The sequence below is a fragment of the Cucurbita pepo genome, chromosome 1, assembly GCF_057944985.1.
Source record: "Cucurbita pepo subsp. pepo isolate OVF chromosome 1, ASM5794498v1, whole genome shotgun sequence".
Taxonomy (NCBI): Eukaryota; Viridiplantae; Streptophyta; class Magnoliopsida; order Cucurbitales; family Cucurbitaceae; genus Cucurbita; species Cucurbita pepo.
In genome coordinates, this window is record NC_141798.1 from 2,850,845 (window position 1) to 2,864,424 (window position 13,580).

At 38.9% G+C, this 13,580-nt stretch overlaps 3 protein-coding genes across 4 annotated transcripts; 1 reads left to right on the forward strand and 2 right to left on the reverse strand.

Annotated features, from left to right (window-relative positions):
- Nucleotides 1-426: 426 nt before the first annotated feature.
- On the reverse strand, nt 427-1,348 carry LOC111803458 (auxin-induced in root cultures protein 12-like). The gene has a single exon (XM_087117215.1). It carries the CDS (start codon nt 1,326-1,328, stop codon nt 516-518), a length of 813 nt encoding a protein of 270 aa, XP_086973341.1. The 5' UTR covers nt 1,329-1,348; the 3' UTR covers nt 427-515.
- A 994-nt stretch (nt 1,349-2,342) lies between these two features.
- Nucleotides 2,343-5,057, reverse strand: LOC111789502 (CASP-like protein 2A1). Its single transcript, XM_023670218.2, has 3 exons — nt 4,729-5,057; nt 2,856-2,973; nt 2,343-2,768 (listed from the first exon to the last, which is right to left on the reverse strand). The coding sequence occupies exons 1-3, from the start codon at nt 5,010-5,012 to the stop codon at nt 2,490-2,492; spliced, it is 681 nt and encodes a 226-aa protein (XP_023525986.2). The 5' UTR covers nt 5,013-5,057; the 3' UTR covers nt 2,343-2,489.
- A 1,821-nt stretch (nt 5,058-6,878) lies between these two features.
- LOC111778642 (kinesin-like protein KIN-14Q) lies at nt 6,879-12,367 on the forward strand. Of its 2 annotated transcripts, none has more exons than XM_023658617.2 (16): nt 6,879-7,151; nt 7,433-8,028; nt 8,135-8,300; nt 8,396-8,463; nt 8,549-8,759; nt 8,838-8,914; nt 8,992-9,091; nt 9,201-9,299; nt 9,391-9,567; nt 9,642-9,927; nt 10,000-10,161; nt 10,256-10,471; nt 10,558-10,595; nt 10,847-11,010; nt 11,099-11,224; nt 11,299-12,367. In XM_023658617.2, exons 1-16 carry the CDS (start codon nt 7,115-7,117, stop codon nt 12,199-12,201), a joined length of 3,426 nt encoding a protein of 1,141 aa, XP_023514385.2. In that variant the 5' UTR covers nt 6,879-7,114; the 3' UTR covers nt 12,202-12,367. The 2 variants fall into 2 exon arrangements, with proteins under 2 accessions (XP_023514385.2, XP_023514464.2); XM_023658696.2 differs by having other exon boundaries at nt 7,439-8,028.
- The last annotated feature ends 1,213 nt before the right edge of the window (nt 12,368-13,580 follow it).

Below are 13,580 nucleotides of genomic sequence, written 5' to 3' on the forward strand. Positions count from 1 at the left end.
GTAAGGCATAACGTGTCAGCAGTAAAGTCACTTATTTGTTTAGTGAGGCCAAAGTTACTAAAAATTTAAGTTTATTTACCGTTTGATTTTGATGGTCTTGTCGTCAAGTCAAATATTGAAGTTATATATTGAGCAATTTTCATTCATTTTGATGGTCTTGTCAAGTCAAATATTGAAGTTATATATTGAGCAATTTTCATTCATTTTGATGGTCTTGTCGTAAGTCAAATATTGAAGTTATATATTGAGCAATTTTCATTCATTTTGATGGTCTTGTCAAGTCAAATATTGAAGTTATATATTGAGCAATTTTCATTCATTTTGATGGTCTTGTCGTAAGTCAAATATTGAAGTTATATATTGAGTAATTTTCATTCATTTTGATGGTCTTGTCGTCAAGTCAAATATTGAAGTTATATATAATGAAAAAAAATCAAAATTAAATGAAATTATTTTTTTGGAAATTTTGGAAATAAAAGGAAGAAAATAAAAAGAACAATATTTGTGTTAAATAATTAAAATAAAAAATTATTAATCCCCCAAATAAATACAAAATAAGCCACAAGGAGGCCTATACTTTTGGTTGTAATTTGGGCAACCCGACTCGGAGCGGAGGAGGCAGTGGTGGTAGCCTCGGGGGCAGGGGACGCGTGGTGGTGGGCGTGTGGGGCAAGATGAGCACCACCCTCCTTGTCAAACACCAGCTCGTTTTCGGCATTGAAATTAGAGGAATCAAAGGCATGAACCTTTGGAATCCCAGAATGGGGATTGACCCCAGGCCCAACTTGCCAGACTTGGTTCAGCGACTTGGCCTTCTCTGGAACCTTTACAGTAGCAAAGATGGTGAACTGCTCCTGGGAGCATTCGGCGGCGACGTCCCAAACAGGGAAAGAAAGGGAGTGGGAAGGGAGGACAACAGAGTAGGAGGAGATGTTGAAGGTACGGACAGCAGGGGTGCCTCCAGATTGGGAGGCAATCAGGGCTTGGGCTCCGATCATGCCGGTGTGGGTGGGGTTAACAGCCCAGGCAACCCATCCCTCCTCGTGCGGCGGCGTGGCAATGAAGGCGATGGAAAGAGATGAATTTTTGGGGTCGTGGGTCCAGTGGAGAAAGGCGCCGAGCTCGGGGAGATCCTCGCAGTGGGCGAAGGATCTTTTAGGGAAGGTTTGGGAAGAACAAGTGAGGGATTGGGCCTGCGAGATGAGCGATCCAATTAGGCAAACACTGAGAAGGGCATTGCCTAAGGACGCCATTTGCAGGGGAATTTTGAGGAAATTATGAGAGTTTCTGTGGGAGACAGGGAATTGGGGAACAGGGTTTATAATCATTCATCTTATCTTATCAACGGATTACAAAACAAGTTTTTGTAGGGCTAAATATTAGGAGGGGGAGTTGTAACATACCTATAAATTAACCTTTTTTGTTCTTTCTTTCCTTTTTTTAAGGTTTCAATGTTTGAGGGATTGTACAAAAATACCTCCCAATTCATATTTTTAAATTTAGGGTTTATATTCCACGTTTTCTCTTAAAATTCGCCCTCTATCATCCTAAAGTTTTCCGTGAACTAAACAACATGTCTAACTCACCTCCAAATGATCCTAAAGTCGATCCTTAATTTGTTTTTAGAAATAGTATGTGAGATTGTATATGGGTTAGAGACGATACGTAATCGATTAAAGCAGATAATATCGGGTTGTTACAAATGATGGTATCAGAGTAAGAAGACACTGTGCAGTGTGCAAGCAAAAACGTTGGGCCTTGAGATCTTATATCGATTGGAGAAGGAAACTAAACATTCCTTATAAATAAGGGTATGAAAACCTCTCCCTAACATGCATTTTAAAACCGTGAGATGGACGGCGATATTTTAAAACCGTGAGATGGACGGCGATATGTAACGAGCCAAAGCGGACAATATCTGCGATATCAGAGCCAGACACCAAGCAGTGTGCCAGTGAAGATATTGGGCCTCCAAGGGGGTGGATTGTGAAATCATACATAGAGGAGAACTGTGCCAGTGAAGATATTGGGCCTCCAAGGGAGTGGATTGTGAAATCATACATAGAGGAGAACGATGTAATGATATCAGAGCCACACACCAAATAGTGTGTCAATGAAGATGTTGGGCCTTGAAGATGATGGGCCTTCAAGGGGGTGGACAGTGAGATCATACATAGAGGGAAACGAAGCATCCCGTGTGGATACCTCTCCCTCTTCCTAACAGACGCGTTTTAACACCGTTAGACTGATGATAATACGTAATAGGTCGCCTCAACAACGAAGTTCCAAAGGTAATAACTAAAACCCATTTTGGAAAAATGAAATCATGGACAATAAACAAATAAAACATCCAAACCAAAGGGTTTATAATTATTAAACTTGAGTACACAACCACAAAAGTTTTGCTTTTGCACAAACAGTTTATACAATCGTTCATGACACACTCTTCACAAATGATTCATTAAAACCAATGAGTGTATGAAAACAATTCAGCATCGCCCAGAGAAGGCAGAGATCTCAAGTTGCTTGGAGGGATCCGGCATGGGAGCACTGTATCTACCGAACAGCTTGTAAGAAGACAGAATGGAAATGAAAGCATAGAAAGCAACCACAACGAAGGTGATCACCACCGAGGCCGTGGCTTTGCTGCAGAACTTCCCAAACGACCCACAGGCCGCACTCCATGTTATTTCAGTGTCCCCATTGTAGGCCAAGTACAGCACCTCCGTCGACACCGTCCCCGCCGCCAGGGTTATGTAGGTCAGCAGCTATGGAGATGCGAGGTAAACAATCAATTACATTTCATTCATCTCAATTATTATCTCCTTTTCTGTTAATATGAATACAAACCCAACCTGATCCAGGAAGAACAGAGTCCAAGCCTTAGACATGGTAGAAGGTCGAGACATGGCCGCCACCACCGCCGACAGGAACGAGTACCCAGCACATATTCCATTAACATGCACCAAAAACCTACATTTACTTATCAACATTATTAAATCCACCACTAGCAGATATTCTCAAAATTTATAAAACACAATTAGTAGGAGAGATTTCCACGCCCTTATAAATAATTTACTGACATGAGATGTCACTGTTGAGGATTATTGGGAGTGAGTCACACATTGGTTAATTTAGTGGAAGATCATGGGTTTACAAGTGAGGAATACTATCTCCATTGGTACGAGGACTTTCGGGAAGCCCAAAGCAAAGCAATGAGAGCTTATGCTCAAAGTGGACAATATCATACCATTGTGGAGAGTCGTGATTCCTAATGGTCACACTATTGATCCTCCTCTTAAATAGTGTGATGTCCCACATTGGTTGGGGAGGAGAACAAATCACCCTTTATAAGGGTGTGAAAACCTTCCCCTAGCAGACGCGTTTTAAAGCCTTGAGGGGAAGCCCGAAAGGAAAAGCCCAAAGAGGACAATATCTGCTAGCGGTGGATCTGGGTCGTTACAAATGGTATCAGAGCCAGTCACCGGACGATGTGCCGGCCTTCTCGCTGTTCCCCGAAGTGGGGTAGACACGAGGCGGTGTGCCAGTAAAGACGCTGGGCCCCAAAGGGGGGTGGATTTGGGGGCAGTCCCACATCGATTGGATAAAGGAACGAGTGCCAGCGAGGACGCTGGGCCCCGAAGGGGGGTGGATTGTGATGTCCCACATTGGTTGGGGAGGAGAACAAAAAGCCTTGAGGGGAAGCCCGAAAGGAAAAGCCCAAAGAGGACAATATCTGCTAGGTGGAGCCTTGAGGGGAAGCCCGAAAGGAAAAGCCCAAAGAGGACAATATCTACTAGGTGGAGCCTTGAGAAGAGGAAATATCTGCTAGGTGGAGCCTTGAGGGGAAGCCCGAAAGGAAAAGCCCAAAGAGGACAAAGGACAATATCTGCTAGGTGGAGCCTTGAGGGGAAGCCCGAAAGGAAAAGGAAAAGCCCAAAGAGGACAAAGGACAATATCTACTAGGTGGAGCCTTGAGAAGAGGACAATATCTGCTAGGTGGAGCCTTGAGGGGAAGCCCGAAAGGAAAAGCCCAAAGAGGACAAAGGACAATATCTGCTAGGTGGAGCCTTGAGAAGAGGACAATAAGCCCAAAGAGGACAAAGGACAATATCTGCTAGGTGGAGCCTTGAGAAGAGGACAATATCTGCTAGGTGGAGCCTTGAGGGGAAGCCCGAAAGGAAAAGCCCAAAGAGGACAATATCTGCTAGTATCATCTATTTGCTTAAATAGTCATCTATCTGTTTAGTATCATCTAAACCAACTCCTTTTCTCGAGAGCATATTAGTAATCTAACAAAACCTACATCTTTAAGGCTCGCAACAATTTATCTCTTCAAATACTCGAAAATTCTATAACAGACATTACTCTGATACTACTGGTTAGATATAATAGACCTCTCCAGCTATCTGTTTAGTATCATCTAAACCAACTCCTTTTCTCGAGAGCATATTAGTAATCTAACAAAACCTACATCTTTAAGGCTCGCAACAATTTATCTCTTCAAATACTCGAAAATTCTATAACAGACATTACTCTGATACTACTGGTTAGATATAATAGACCTCTCCAGACTAATATAATATTGTCCATTTTAAGCGTACAAGCTAAAAACCAAATCATTAATCAAAATTTTCAAAAACCCATTTGAGATCCGACAAAATTTCATAGAAAAAAGACAAAGAAAACTCCATAGATTAAAAAAATGACGAAAAGGGGTTTCCATACTTGAAAGCTCCAAGGTCGGAGTAAGCAACAGAGCCATAGTCATCGGTCTGGGAGTTCTTGAGCATCACGATAAGCGCCGCCACGCAGAGCCCCATCGACGCAAGGCGGAGCAACGTGTCCGCCACCCGCATGCCACTACTGCTAAGGGCTTCATCGACAACAGCCGACGAGCTGGCCGCCGCAGCAGCTCCACCATTAGTGCTGTATTTGTCGTCCATATGGAGAGATTGGAAGGTGAGGGTTTGGGTTTGTAATGTGGTTGGTCCAATTATAAGGCTCATCATCTGCGGTTGATTTATGGTCCATTAATGGTGGTGGTTGAGTTGCAGTGGGAGGTAGCATTGAAGGAGCTTGCTTAGCTTTCCTGAATCGCTATTAATGGGAAATGAATTGAGACCACACGCATTTCTATGTGAATTTTTATCCTCAAGATGTGTATGTGTGAACCCAATTATGTGTACACGTTTCTACACTGTTCATTCAATTACAGGAACCAAAAGTTGGTAATATCACTACTTCTACTTCAGCTATATATCGCATTCTTGTCTATAATAGGATCCATTATTTAAATTTGGAATCGTGTCTGGTTTTGAAACGGGATTTAGAATTTGGATTCAACACGTAATGGTCGTGTCATTGATACGACTACGTTACCTAATTATCTTTGAGTTTATTATCATTGAGTTAACTTTTATTTCTTTTAAGCAAATTTTACTATCATATTCTTAAGATTGGTGACATCGCACGTCGGTTGGAGAAAAGAACGAAGCATTCGGTGTGGAAACCTATCCCCAGTAGACATGTTTTAAAATCGTGTACACAATATTTGCTAGCAGCAACTTTGAGCTGTTACAAATAGTATAAGAACCAAACACTGGGTTGTGTTCCAACGAGAATGTTGAGCCCTTAAGAGGATGGAATGTGAGATCCAGATGGGAGAACAAAGTATTCCTTACAAGGGTGTGAAAATTTCTCCTTACATACGTTTTAAAAATGTGAGGCTGACAGTGATGGACAATATAGGCTAGTGGTGGCCTTAAGCTGTTACAAATGGTCTCAGAGACAAACACCGAGCCGTATGCCAAGACACTGGATCTCCAAGAGGTGTGAAATTAACTATGAATAGACCCAACCCCAACCCTAGGTTGGAGTTGTGTGGTTTAAATTTAATGTCTTTTTTTAAAAAAATCCAAACTTTATTTATATTGTTCCATTATTCATTATCTAACTCTAATTTGAGTTATTGTGTTTCATAAAGCTATAAAAAGTTGTTGCAATTAAATTTATCATTATTCCCCCATAATTAATATATATTTTCCACTAAACCATAAAAATAATTTTATTTCACAAAAAAAAATTAATTTGGTTCTATTAAAATAAAAATGGATGTTCGAAATATTTAGTATTGAGATTGATGTAACATGTAAAATTTCTCCAATCCGTGCCTAATAAATTGGCATGTGTCTCAATCCCTCTCTGAACCTATAATTGTGTTCGAGAGATGCATAAACCTAAATCCTAATATTTAAAGTTGTTGGACGATCTCTATTCAAATTAGGTTTATAAATATGAATCTGAACTTATGCTCGAGAGATACATAAACCTAAATCCTAAGATTTAAAATTGTTTATTTATTTAATATTTGATGTATAAATTTTCGAGAAGGGGAGTCTAGGTGATCTTCTGGACCACGAAACTATGTATATAAAAAACTCGAAAGGTTTATATGTGTGCAAAGGATTTTATTATTTTAATTTATATAATTATAAGTTTTTATTTGAGTAAACTAATGTTTTTTAATTTAATTGATAAATTTAGAAAAAATTAGACATTAATGAAATTATTATTTTTTAAAATTTAAGAATATAAATTGATTTTTTTTAATAAGGAAACAAAATAAAAACATCATAATTTGTTAAGAGTATTTAATTTTGTTCGTCCACAAAAGGAAAATACAGAAATTAAAAATAAAATAACGGTGTGTGATTTGCCCGTGCCCGCCCTGCCCGGTTTAACAAATTTCAAATGCCTGCTATTTTCTTTTAAATATTAAATAAAATGTTGGAAGAGTACAAATTTCAAATTTCAAAAAAAAAAAAAAAAAAAAAAAACCCTAACGGTCGACTAACATTCTGTAAAGAGTAACGCAAAATTTCCCTCTCTTTAACCAAAATCATCGGCATCTCTCTCTGTTCCAAAAAAAAGTTTGAGAAATTTGAGAGCACTAACATTTCTTTTCTCCTTTTTCATTCTCTTTACAGACTCTGATTATTGCTTCTTTTAGGAATTTCCATTACTTACCTCCTCTGCCATTTGAATCTCCTCCTCCCCTTCTTCTATTGCCCTGTTCTTTCCCCTGTTTCCCATTTCAAAGAGTTTGGTGGCAATGCATGATCAAGATTCCTGTTCCATCCCTGGTGAAGGTATTACTGTTCGATTCTTTTGTTTTGATCTTTTTCTTGCTGTTTATCTGGTGCTCTTAAGATGAAATTGGCTTGTTATAACTGAGGTAATGTGATTGATTGGAAATTTAGTGGTGGGTTACTGGGTTCTTTACTGATGTCCGTGAATTCAGAGGTTTCTTTGATTTGTACTGTTTTGATGCGCTGTTTTATTTTATGACCCAATTTTCATTTAGTTGAAGTGATGATGAAAACCCTAATTTTCTTCGGTGTTTTTTGGACTAATCTTTAATCATTGTAAGTTGCAGGGAAATCCATGCCGGAATTTACCTCGGCTTCTCTTGATCTAGGTATCTCTGCTGGTTCTCCCGATATTCCAGTCAATAACTACTGTGATTCACCAGAAATCTTGGATATTAAGTGTTGTAAACTTATGGAATCTCCCGTAGAGCTTTCCTTTGAAAATAGCTTTACGGGTGTTGAGGTTAGCCATAACCAGATAACCCCATCTGTTAGATTTTCCAATTTGTGTGAAACATATGAGCAAGAACTATCTCCAGAATCTTCCTTTGAGTTGGCTCCTTCTCCAGCTACCAGTGCTCTGAAATCTGAAGAACTCCTTCAAGCTATAAGTGTCAATGCAGGTGCTCCAAGTGATGCTGTGGATTTGGATGGGATAAACTATGTGGAAGACAATTGGTATAAGGGTGGTGATACCATTAGGTCTGATGAAATTGAGCATCCTCTGTATCAAACGGCTCGTTTTGGGGATTTTTGTTACAATTTCTCATCATTAGAACCTGGGAATTATGTTGTTGACCTGCATTTTGCTGAAATTGTATTTACCAATGGCCCACCTGGTATGAGGGTGTTTGATGTCTATTTGCAAGACCAGAATGTAAGAATCTACATCTCATTGCCCAATCACCTGCACAACATCTATTGATTTTTTTTGTTCCTAATCTTAAGAAATCTCGATAGATATGTTGTTGGTTTGGTTGTAGGTTGTTTCTGGCCTGGATATATATGCTCGTGTCGGTGGGAATAAGCCTCTCATTATATCTGACCTCAAAACTTCTGTCGATGTAAAAGATTTAAGCATTAGATTTGAAGGACAGATGGGTAGGCCAATTGTTTGTGGTATTTCTGTGAGGAAAGATCTCCCTTCAAGTGAGTAAACCAAGCATTTTTTTTCTTTCTATTGGTTCATCTTGTTCAAGATTTAGTCTTTATCATCTTGTGGCAATGGACAATTCTCATCACAGATAGAAAAGAGGTTGAATTGCTCGAAGATATGGGATCATCTCAACTATCCAACGGGGAGATGTCCAAAGTAGGCCTTCTAATAAATTTGATTAAACTTAGGATTAAAACTTGTTGTGAACCTTATATAAAATTATTTCAATCATGTTTTGTAGGATAGTGATGACTTGATAGTAAAAGAGAAGTACCTAGTGCTGCAAAAGGATCTTGAGCTCATGAAGAATGAGCTAGCAGCAGCAAGGAAGAACATGGAGGAACTTAGAAAGGAAAACAATCAAAAGAGTAGAGAATGTCAAGAAGCTTGGAAGTCTTTAAATGAGCTGCAAAACGAGCTCATGCGCAAGTCAATGCATGTTGGATCTCTTGGTAATAGACACTGACTTCTGTAGCTTCTAGCTATTTCACTATTTATTTGATGATCCTTTGATGGGTTTCCCTTTGCAGCTTTTGCCATTGAGGGACAGGTGAAAGAGAAGGGCAAATGGTTTTCTTCGTTGAGAGACCTTACCAGAAAGGTAAAGGTATGTAAAAGTAAACATTCAACATATAAACGTTCATGAAAAATCAGATTGGATTATTGAGAAGTTTCATATCTCAGATCATGAAAATAGAAAACATCAAATTATCAGAGGAGGCATTGGCATTCAAGAACTGCTTTGTGGATATGAATGAAATGACTTCTAAAATTCAGACAGCATGTAAGCTAGCACACCAACTTTTTACAAGAATCTACGTAACGTTAATTCTATGAATACATTGCTAATTAATTATCTGAGTCCACTTGTTTTTCCCCTCTGCTTTTTATAGTTAAACAGCAATTAGATTTGCAAGAAACCCTGAAGACTAAATTTGTTGAAGGAGCTAAGGAACGGAAAGAACTCTACAATAAGATGTTGGAGTTGAAAGGTCAGCTAGCTTTTCTGCAGTGTTCTTGTTTCAAAAGATTGTCCCAAGTTTGAGAAACTGAAAGTGGTTAGTGATGTCATGCTCTTCACAGGAAACATTAGGGTCTTTTGTAGGTGTAGGCCTTTAAATACAGAAGAGATTGGTTCTGGAGCTTCAATGGTTGTTGATTTTGAGTCGGCCAAAGATGGCGAGTTGATTGTTAAGTCAAATGGGGCTCCCAGAAGAATCTTTAAGTTTGATTCTGTATTTGGTCCTCAGGCAAATCAAGGTAAAGAATGAAAGTATAATGCAAATGATCACAGTGAAACAATATATTGATTATTTGTGTACCTGAATTTGTAGGAGATGTGTTTGAAGATACTGCGCCATTTGCGGCTTCAGTTCTAGATGGTTACAATGTTTGTATATTTGCATATGGCCAAACCGGGACTGGAAAAACTTTTACAATGGAGGGCACTGAGGGAGCTCGTGGAGTCAATTATAGGATTCTTGAGGAGCTGTTTCGCTTAACGAAGGAGCGCCAGAAGCTACATCGATACAAAGTATCTGTTAGTGTCTTGGAAGTGTATAATGAGCAAATACGGGACTTGCTAGTCTCAGCATCTCAGTCAGGAAATGGTTCAAAAAGGTAATGATGGTTAGTCATTTCCTCTAAGTGACTCATGCAGTTATTGACTCATTGTGCTTGAGCTTATTTCAGGCTCGAAGTAAGACAAATCAGTGAAGGAATACATCATGTTCCTGGCATGGTAGAGGCACCTGTCGACAACATGAGTGAAGTTTGGGAAGTTTTACAAACTGGTAGCAATGCAAGAGCTGTTGGTTCAACCAATTGTAATGAGCACAGCAGCCGATCCCACTGGTCTGTCTCTCTATTTTACATTCGGTTAACCAATGAAAAGGATGTGATCTTGCTGTATATTAATGGGTGATTTTGGTTATTGCATATCAAACAGCATACACTGTGTGATGGTGAAGGGGGAGAATTTGCTAAATGGGGAATGCACAAGTAGCAAACTCTGGTTGGTGGACTTGGCAGGTAGCGAACGGATTGCTAAAGTAGAAGTACAGGGAGAACGACTCAAGGAAACACAAAATATTAATAGATCTCTTTCTGCACTTGGTGATGTTATATCCGCTCTCGCCACAAAAAGCCCTCATGTTCCTTTTAGGTAAGTAAGATTTGAGCTACTTTTGCTGTTATAATATTATCCCATGACGCTGCAAATAACCACTACACACCGTCTTCCTTTGTCAGAAACTCCAAGCTCACTCATTTGCTTCAAGATTCACTAGGTATTGTACTTTCTCCTTTAGATTATGTATTTACTGTAAGATCCCACGTTGGTTGGAGAGGGGAACAAAGGATTCCTTATGAGAGTGTGGAAACCTCTCCCTAATAGACGCGTTTTAAAACTTTGAGGGGAAGCCTGAAAAGGAACGTCCAAAGAGGACAATATCGGCTAGTGGTGGGCTTGGGCTGTTACATGTACACATTGCTTACGTGTTTATGTTGCTTTACTGATAAATGGAACTTGTATTTTTAGGCGGAGATTCAAAGACACTCATGTTTGTACAGATCAGTCCCAATGAAAATGACTTGAATGAGACTCTTTGCTCATTAAACTTTGCGAGCAGAGTAAGAGGAATTGAGTTGGGTCCTGCTAAGAGACAACTTGATATGTCTGAATTCCACAAATGCAAACAGATGGTAACAAGTGCCTCCCTTTAACAGATGCAATCTTCTGTGTTTTTCTATGATAATCTCAATCTGGTAATTCACTCATTGCTTGTGTTAGGCTGAGAAAACAAAGCTGGATATGAAGAGTAAAGATCTGCAGATCAGAAAGATGGAAGAAACAATGCATGGATTAGACTTGAAGATGAAGGAAAAAGATCAGAAAAACAAAAGTCTACAGGATAAGGTAAATGAATTTTGTATTACAAAAACCATTAAGAACCCACATTGTTTGTGCTGATTTTTGTGTGGGTATCACAGGTCAAAGAACTTGAAGCTCAACTTCTTGTTGAAAGAAAGCTAGCACGTCAACATGTTGATGCCATAGTAACAGAGCAGATACAGCAGCAGCAGCAGCATATGAAAACTGAATCAGAAGACCACAAGTCTGCACCGGCGAGGCCACAACTTGCTGCGAGTCGACCATTAGGTAGTCAAAAAATTCTCCATGGATCATCATATAACAGCATACTAGGAAAGAAGCAAATAAATCTCACTCGCCCACTAACTGAGAACAACGGCTCCAAACCGTCATTTCCCTTTCCTTCAGTGGATAGTGCCATCAAGTACCCTGATTCCACAGAGAAGGAAAACAACCCAGAGATGGCTGAGCAATCTCTTGTGCCAACAAGGAGGACAGGAAGAGCCTCTATTTGCCCAATGGCAGCTCGACGTGTACCGATGGCCCTCGCTCCTAGGAGAATCTCCCTAACTCCTCTACCAAGCATACCGAGCTCAACTCATCTCCCATCACCAATGCTGCCATTGCCACCATCATATCAAGTTGAGAAGATAGAGAAAGGCGATGGATCAGAGGACAGTAACTTGGCTGAACAGGCGGCGGCACAATGCGAGAGTCCTAAAGAGAGAAAGTATGGAGGTAAGAAGTTGAGCAACATGTTGAGACGAAGCCTTCAAAAGAAGAAGGTACAACAAATGAAGTCTCCAGTGCAGCAACAGGTGAGAAGAGGTGGTATCAATCTGGGGTTGGAGAAAGTGAGGGTGTCGATCGGAAGTCGGGGACGGATGGCAGCGGCGCACAGGGTGTTGTTGTTAGGAGGAGGAGGCAATGGGAGAAGAGGAGTTGCAAAAGAAACTCAAAGTAAAAAGGAAAAGGAGAGGGGTTGGAATATTGGAACAGCAGTAGGGAGAACTGTTATTTAATGAGGAAAAACAATGGCTTTTCGTTGTTTGTTTTGCATTTTAGAGTTGTAGAGATCATTGAGTTCTTCTCATATACTATACTCTCTGTATGTGTGTGTGCATATGATTCATCATTCCCTTTGATTTTCTCATGTATTTCATCAGAAAAGTGGAAGGAATTCTTATCTGTTGTTTATTATTAGTACATGAATGTGTCTGGTGTGTACAGAACATGTAATTCACTTGCTGGGAAGCGTTGATTTAGGAAGAACTACAATATTGATTAGATGATACATCAACTTTTAAAAGGAGGAAGAGCTTTAGCAAACTAAAGGAACTACATTCACTCGGCCTTTCGCCATAGATGCATTCATTAAGCAATTGTTGGGCTTTATTGCATAAAAAAGAGTATCAGACTTGTTTACCGTGGAGTTTTTCGCACTAGAACCTGCCGACCTTCTCTATTTATTCTCGAAAGTCCCCCATTCGAGATGCAAAATTATGGTTAAGAAATACTTAAAATAATTTATAGTTAACATAATGCATTTTCATTATTTAGTGATTCAAACAAACCTCATAGTTAATTCCATGTTGAGTTATCTTGTTGAAATTTGCCTAGAAAGTATGAAATATTTTAAGATGACTCGAGTTGGTTTGCAGAGATAGTCCTCAAGACAAATAGATAACATGGTCATGTTGTAAGGGATGCAAGAAAATGTCGAAGCCACCAAGAGGATCAAATGCTAGCAAACCCAAACATTAAATTTTAGTATGGACAATCCACGTTACAAACGTTGAAATTAATATATGATTACAACCAATAACTGAATAACACGTCAACTAGAAAAATCATGTTGATATAACATATTCATTAAAATAATTAATGTAAATGTCTCTCTCTACCTATATACCCATCCATATACTAAATGTAGTATGATATAATTTTGTTACAGAATATTAAATGTGGTTTGATTTAAATATACAATATAGTTTGATTTAAATCCATTATTAAGTTATGATCCAATTATTAATAATTTATAACAATAAGAGTTGATGATGGATGATAAATCAATAAATATTCAGGCCAGAAATGTCAGCTATACCCTTTCCTTATGCTTTAAAACATTCATTCATATTTCGTTACATGCATGCACCTAATTATTATTATTTTAAATATATATTAATGTTTTCATAACTATATGAAATTAATAAAAGAAATTATATTCATATTATACATAATTGATTTTATTATTATTATTATTTTTTTTTTTTTGTATAATATTAACTTGACTTATTAGATGTAGTTTGCTAATTTGGTGGGAGTCAGGACCATGAACCACACACATGTCAAGCTCCCATGGCACGTGACTTTGCCATGTGACTCCCTGCTATAATTTCTT

Coding starts and splice junctions, on each gene's coding strand:
- LOC111803458 (XM_087117215.1), bottom strand. CDS start 1,328: ATGATTATAAACCCTGTTCCCCAATTCCCTGTCTCCCACAGAAACTCT.
- LOC111778642 (XM_023658617.2), top strand. CDS start 7,115: ATGCATGATCAAGATTCCTGTTCCATCCCTGGTGAAG. Junction 8,915..8,991: donor ACCTTACCAGAAAGGTAAAG/GTATGTAAAAGT, acceptor TTCATATCTCAG/ATCATGAAAATAGAAAACAT. Junction 10,162..10,255: donor CACAGCAGCCGATCCCACTG/GTCTGTCTCTCT, acceptor CATATCAAACAG/CATACACTGTGTGATGGTGA.
- LOC111789502 (XM_023670218.2), bottom strand. CDS start 5,012: ATGATGAGCCTTATAATTGGACCAACCACATTACAAACCCAAACCCTC. Junction 2,974..4,728: donor TCCGACCTTGGAGCTTTCAA/GTATGGAAACCC, acceptor AAGTAAATGTAG/GTTTTTGGTGCATGTTAATG. Junction 2,769..2,855: donor CTCTGTTCTTCCTGGATCAG/GTTGGGTTTGTA, acceptor GCATCTCCATAG/CTGCTGACCTACATAACCCT.